At 38.6% G+C, this 7,540-nt stretch overlaps 1 protein-coding gene across 4 annotated transcripts in view; it reads right to left on the bottom strand.

The window, feature by feature from the left end:
• Positions 1-7,540, bottom strand: part of LOC115220742 (SAFB-like transcription modulator) — a 63,616-nt gene that overhangs the window by 32,441 nt on the left and 23,635 nt on the right. For all 4 annotated transcript variants that reach the window (XM_036510530.1, XM_029790886.2, XM_036510531.1 and 1 more), the window contains 2 exons: positions 2,769-2,802; positions 201-411 (listed from right to left, as the gene is read on the bottom strand). In XM_036510530.1, the coding sequence (XP_036366423.1) occupies positions 201-411; positions 2,769-2,802 (245 nt within the window). The remainder of the gene's footprint in view (positions 1-200; positions 412-2,768; positions 2,803-7,540) is intronic.

The raw sequence follows: 7,540 nt of genomic DNA, 5'->3' as shown, positions 1-7,540 counted from the left end.
CTTCCAACTTCTACAAGATGCCTCGAGGGTGGTAGAAGAAGCCGACTCAACCCGCCCAGGGTGAATGTCGCCACAAGTAAGTAAGTAAGGAGGAGGAGGATATATTGAAATAGTGAGTAAGGGAACATGGGGAGTTGCAGTAACCAACCACAAAACCCAACATGTATGTATATATATATATATATATAAATAAACAATACCTTTTGGTCTTTCCTTCTTTACTGTCTCTCTTCTGCTCAGTTTTCTGGATTTTAGCAGGGGTGGCACCTTCAGTGGTATTCGTAGTAATGCCCTTTTTGCCACCGGCCAGCTGTTTAATTTTCTTTCCGCTTGCAGTTAAATCAGCATCCAGGTCGTTAGGGATATCATCATCAAGTACAATTATTGACTCGTTCTCTTCTGATTTCACTGCTGTTATTCAAGAATGGAAAGCCCTGGTTAATAATTTTCAATGCAATGGTAGGTAATAGTGTGTGGCGGTGGCGGTGGTAGGGTGTTTGTGATGAATAGTAGTGTATTGGTTGTAGTAATGCAGGTGGTAGAATACTGGTGGATGGTAGTGTGTAGGTGATAGTTGTATATTGACAGTAGTGGAGTGTTGGTGGTGGTAGTAATAGTAGAGTAGTTGTGGGTGGTCCTGTACAGGTAAAAATAGTGGTGGTGGTGGTGGTGGTGGTGGTAGCGTGTTGGTGGTAGTAAAGTGTTAGTTGGTATTAGTTTATTTGTGGTTGAAATGTGTTAGTAGAAGGTTGGTGGTGAATGATAGTGTATTGGTTGTAGTAGTGGCTGTGGTGGTATGATGAGGATGCAAGTGTAGTGGTGGTGATGTATTATTGGATAGTAATGGTAGAAGTGTGTTGATGGTAGTGTGAAACAAGTGGTAGTAATGTGTTGGTGGTGGTACAAAATAAGCAGCTGTAGCAAAAGAGATGGGAGATCAGATAAGAACAGGAGAAAGTAAGAGAGAGGGTAAGAAAACCCCAACACACACACACAACCTGTATGTAGTTACTCAACCTGCTAGAAATAGCAGCCATTTCTCGATCAAATCATACTCTACCACCTTGAAAAAAAAAAGAGGACACATTGAATAATGCAGACCAAAATATTCTTAAAAGGACAACATGATACTGGGTGGAATACTTTTGATTACAGGGAAGCTCAAGCGGGACTAATTAACAATGACTAGTTAGCAACTGTGGTTTACAATTTCAGCACAAGGTCTACAGTTTTGAAGGGTCTGGGGTAACATGATACCACTGATCCTAGAATATAACTGCAACTTTATTTTATCAAGCCCAGGAAGTAAAGTTGACCCCAGCAGAATTTGAACTCAGAACACTAAGTCTGCCTCGTCATCATCATTTACTATCCACTTTTCCATGCTTGCATGAGTCAGAGAGGAACTTTTTAAGGCAGATTTTCTATGCTAGATGCCCTTCCTTTTCACTAGCCCTCACCTGTTTCCAAGCAAGACAATACTTTCCCATGGCTAGACGTGTTCTCACAGAATACTGGAAATGAATGCAACAGCTTGAATGGAAAATGACATTCATTTACAACTTTCACATGTCAATACAAGGAGAGTCAAGCATCCACACACTTACACACGCATATATACATACATGTGTATATGTGTTAAGTGATGAAATAGAAGAGGTGAGCAGTTATGCATATCTTGGTCAAGAAGTGACTATGAGGCATGAGATGGAGAATGAGATCTCGTGAAGGGTAAGAGCAGGATGGAGAGCGTTCAACTCAATGAAGGATGTGCTGAAGGCAAACCTAGACAAGGCAACTCGTGCCAATCTCTTCAACAGTCTTGCCTGCAATGCTATGTGCATGAGAGACTTGGGCCTTGACTAAGAGAGAAGAACAACATCTGCTTATGGCGCAGAGAGCCATGGAAAGGTCAATGCTGGGAATTTCGCTAAGAGATCACATCCAGAATGAAATCAAAAGCAGAACTGGAATGAAGGACATCATCGCAGAATACCACCACGCAAAGCTATGACGGACCGGTCATGTCGCAGGTTCACAGATAATCAGTGTACCTATGCCGTTGTCAAGTGATACCTGCGCGAGCAGAAGAGACCACTCGGAAGACCGCCAATCAGGTGGAAAAGATGTTTGGAGCAACATGGAGGAGAATGGCAAGAGCACAAGGGGAATGTAGCAAAAGCTGTGGCCAGCAGATCCAACTCAGCGACAACAGCCTGGCTGATCCAGGTGATGTTTGTGTGTGTGTGTGCATATTTTTTATATATTACTCAGTATCAACATACTAATTGGTGGCCAAACCTAGGATTTATAAATTGGACTGGTGACAGCTTGTTAAGTTTGGATTACCTAGATTCCATCTAACAAAGGATAAATTCGGTAGCCACGGGTATCTACCTGTACTGAGAGATTATTAAGTTTTTTGCCTGGATTCCTTTATGTATATCTATATATACACACACAAAAGGTTTCTTTCAGTTTCCATCTACCAAATCCACTCACAAGACTTTGGTTAGGTTGGGACTTATAGTAGAAGACACATGCCCAAGTTGTCACAAGGCATTTTGGTCGATGCCAAACAATTCTGCCAGCGCATCAGCTTATAGTAAACAATAATTGTAACAATACATCCGGGATACAAACATTTGATCTTTTGCACTGGTTATCCCGACCAGTACCTCACCAAGCTCTGGCCAACACCCCACCAAACTCTGGCCAAGACTCCACCAAGATTTCAACCAAACTGTAACAATTAAAAACCAACAAACCTAAGGATTCAGCAGTGCCATCTTTCTTTGGTAGCTGTACAACGAAAGAGAAAGTAGAGGTCAGTTAAGAGGTGGAGAGTAAAATGTTCAGATCATTGGAACAATATAAGGCAGCGGATAAAATGAAGTCTTTGTCTTCACAGATGTGCAGAGAAGTGTATGAATAGGATGAAGTCTTTAACAGGAATTTTTTTTTGGGGGGGGGGGGTTATACACACCTTGCAACATGTATGTATATAGTCTGTTTATAGAAACATCAAAACTGAGGTGTTTTTGTAAGTTTAATAGTTTGAACAAGAATAATGTCATTAAGTAAACAAAAGAGCCCTGTGAGATCATTCGATCTGCTAGAAATAGCAGCCAAATACCTTTCTAATTACACTCTAGAAACTTAGAAAATGTAGTCCTAGATAGGCAGTGCTTAATATGGTTACGGCTGGAACACCTTCAACCAAAGGTTTACTTAGTGTTAAACTGGAGTTGAATTACAAAATCAAAGTAAAGATCTGCAAGCCATGAAAAGGAGGAGACTCAAGAGTAAACATGTCATCATCTGCTTACAGTTAATGAAATGCTCGTTAGTTATACGTATCACTTGTTAGACTGGATCCAATCCATTGAGAGTTAACTGTTTTTGCCAGACAGCAAAACACCAGTGTTGGAATACAAACCAACCGACTCTTTGACCAGAAAGGCCGGAACCCTATCAATACAAACTGCTTACACTCAGACAATATACTAGACCTGTCACCTAGTTTAACGCCATCAACACCTGGTATTTGTGCACTTTTAACTCTTTTGTTACCTTATTTCAGTTGAAATACACAGCCTTTCTTTCAATTAATTTTGAAAACAAGAATTTAATAAAATAACTATCATTATAAAGTGTGTGTTTGGAACATGAAACTTAGGTGGGAGGCTTAAACTTAGATCCCTTTAATCTTTTTGCTGCCATATCTCTGTTGAAAAACAGTAATTCCTCGCCATACCACAGTGCACCTGTCATGGTTCACCTATTGCCGTTTATTATTTCAGCTTACACCAATTCCTCTGTGATGTTGTTTTGCATTTATAATAAAATAAATATATACAAATTATAATGTACAGTACAGTTTCTACTTCATGGATTTTCACCTATCGCGAAGGATTTTGGAACTTAACACCCATGATAGTTGAGAGATTACTGTACGCTGCCTTTGTTTCAATTTTGAAAATAATGAAGAATTTATTAAAATGACGTTATTTAAATGGTATTTAAAATATAACGAGATTGTTGGATAATATCAACTCAGCTGGCCATGCTTGGGAATCCAGCCAGAAAGTGTAAAAACGGTTGCTTTTGATAGGACCCAAAGGAGGAGTTGCTCAAGGACTCTATCCTCACAACCCTCCCAAGAATAGTGGGAGAAGAAGATGATGGGTGGATGAAATTTTGATGGAAGGTTTCACAGAATCCAAGGGCAGTTTCAGGCAGGTAGGTATCAAAATGTTAAAAAAAAAGGAAGTTTATTTCATAGAACCAGAAGTAGTCTCAAGAGGATTGGTATCAAAAGGATGTTAACCAGGGTCTATGTATTTACTACCATTTGGTACTGGCTCTCAATTCTTTTCATGCCCATACTTTTCATACTGTTAGCATTCAAACTGGACATCAACTGCTCCAATCTAATAAGATCATGAATACTTCTCCTCCTCTACTGATTAAATTATAATCTAACCCTTTAGCATTCAGATTATTCAGTCAAATGTAGTGCCTTTTCATTCATATTGTTTTCAATTAATCATGCATTATATATAGCTTCGAAATTTTGATACTGTGGTTGTATATTTTATAATGGCACTGAAGAGTAAGTACAATAGGCTGGGTAGAGCATAGCACAGGTAGCATATTTGGGCCAGATATGGACAGTGTAAATGCTCGGGGATTAAATAAAAAAAAGAATGACAAGAGATTGGTGTATAATACCTGGAGAATGTTGAATAACCTCTTTTAGGATTGACTATAGACACTTATAAAGACATAAAAGGTGGTAGATAAAGCATTTTTCTTTTTGAGTTTTTTACTTAAACGTATTCAAAATGAAAGATTAGATGATTTCCTTAACCTAGTTTCTCCTTTTTTTAACAAATGCTGGCATGAAGCTTGCTTTGCAGTAACATGGTTTCAGGTTCAATCCCACTACACAGCATCTTGGACAAGTTGTTTTCTACTGTGTCCCTGGGCGAAACAGTGCCTTATGAATGAATTTAGTAGATAGAAACAGTGTGAAAGCCTGTTGTGCGTGTGTGTGTGTGTGTGTAAATGTGTCTTTATGTTTGTATTTGTCTTCTCACTGTCAGACAACCAGTGTTGGTTTATTTATGGCTCTGTGACTTAGCAGTTCAACAAAAAAGAGAACGATAAGTGTTGGGTAGATCTGTTCAACTAAACCCTTGAAGGCAGCATGGTCACAGCATGGCCACAGCCCCATAAGTGAAACAAGTAAAAGATAACAAACAAACCCACTTCACATTCACTTAAACTTTGTCCAATCCAAACCAGACACAATTCTCTTTCATTGTACACTGCAAAGTAAGCAGAAGTGCATGGCTTCAGCATTTGATGGCATTTCAACAAGCGCTCAATTGCTTTGTATCTCTGTGCCACCATCACACACAGCATCATTAGTGAAGCTATACTCTCATCTGTCAAGTGTCAATTTGGCCCTGACAACTCTGGTTCTCAACCAATTAAAGCATTTCCACTTTGTCCAGCTTACATCAACTGGTAGCTGTTACATGCTACAATTTCCATTATTGTTGAGGGTGTTTGCCTGCTATTTTTTTGTTCTAAGGTATCGACTTCAAAGGGAGTGATACATTAACATGTTAAGCACCACATCTACCATCAGTGGTTCATCACGAAATTCACACAACCACCATATGCACCACCACTGATACATTTTCATGATTTTAAAAAATATTTTACTCTGTATCTTTGACATGGTTTCAAGGATATTTAACCCATTCATTACCAACCCGGCTGAAACCAACTCTGGCTCTGAGTACAAATGTCTTGTTTTCATAAGTTTTGAATTAAAATCTTCCACCAAACCATAGTCACAATTTATGTTCCTAACACTAGCTGAATGATAACCAAGTAATTTTACTAAATTCTTTGTTATATTTAAAGCAATTGAAAGAAACACAGAGCATCTCAAAATAAATACAGTAACAAAAGGGTTAAATAACATGATGCTAAATATTAAAGTTTACTTGTGAAATATTATAAAAAAATTTTTTTAAATGACATTTCTTCATAGTTAAACAATATGCAGCATGATCAGAAATGTGTGGCATCACCAGTAAGTTCCAGTAACAGGCCATGGTGGTTAACATGTTAAAAGAAGATTTTCATTGACATCAGGCAACATTATTGGCTTGAACATATGACCTCATTCATCTATTTACTGCCACTAACACTATTTCACAGTGGTTGCTGATCAAACACCTACCAGAATATAAAAGCTATCAGCGTCTGATATCCTAAAACAGCTATGGCCAAGGGTTTAGTTGTACAGATCTACCCCTCACTTACTTTTTTTTTTTTTGCTGAACTGCTAAGTTACAGAGCCATAAACAAACCAACACTGGTTGTCTGGCAGTGGGGAGACAAGCACAAACATAAAAACACATTTACGTATACACACACATACATACAACAGGCTTCCACACAGTTTCTGTCTACTAAATTCATTCATAAGGCACTGTTTGGCCCAGGGATATAGTTGAAAACACTTGCCCAAGATGCTGTATAGTGGGATTGAACCTGATAAGAAATATTAGGGGCTAAATCTAGCTTTTAGAGCAGTGGTTCTCAAATGAGGTTGATATAAGATTATTGGGGGTCCACACAAGTGAAATAGTAAATTGGATCTACAGAAGTATTTTAAGGGTCCATAAAAAAAACTTTTCTTTTCATCATCATCATCATTTAATGTTCGCTTTCTATGCTAGCATGGGTTGGACGGTTCAACTGGGGTCTGGGAAGTCCGAAGGCTGCACCAGGCCAGTCAGATCTGGCAGTGTTTCTACAGCTGGATGCCCTTCCTAATGCCAACCACTCCGTGAGTGTAGTGGGTGCTTTTTAGATGTATTTATTGCAAGAAACAGCCAGGTTTCTTTCTCTGATGTTTTACATAATTCAACCTTAACACGTGAGTGTGTAATAAACAAAATAGGAATTCTTGAAAGAAAAATCTCTAAAACTAAATACTAAATGGCTATGGGGGTCCACCAGAATAAAATAGTAATCAAAGGGGTCCATGGATGAAAAGTGGTTGAGAACCACTGATTTAGAGGAATGAGTTGAATATAATGACTAGACATAAAAATGTTTGGCTTAGTGTAAGCAGGAGAGATTAACAATGTTGGTAGAGGTATGTTATGTGGATAAATGACACATAATTGATACTGTGAGGTTGTGATGGAGGTGGAAAATACCATGTGAAAGGTAGACTAATGTGTCTTGGGGAAAATTTAGACCATTTTTGAAAATGCTTGGCTCCACAGATGATGATGACCTGATTCAGGATTTAGAAACATGCAAAGATGAAGTAATGAGGGAGACTCCACACGGTACTCCGACCTGCTAGTAATAGCAGCTAAATCTCCTTCAAATCACATCCCACCATCTAAAAAGGCTGGAAGAAAACATTGTGTGATATAGTCCCGATTATACTATACCTGAAAAAAGAAAATGAAAAAGGAAAAAGATGAAAGATCCTCGCTGA

Source organism: Octopus sinensis, linkage group LG17 (assembly GCF_006345805.1).
Source record: "Octopus sinensis linkage group LG17, ASM634580v1, whole genome shotgun sequence".
NCBI classification, from domain to species: domain Eukaryota; kingdom Metazoa; phylum Mollusca; class Cephalopoda; order Octopoda; family Octopodidae; genus Octopus; species Octopus sinensis.
The sequence above is the reverse complement of the archived record's forward strand: the minus strand, read 5'-3'. Positions and strand labels throughout refer to the sequence as shown.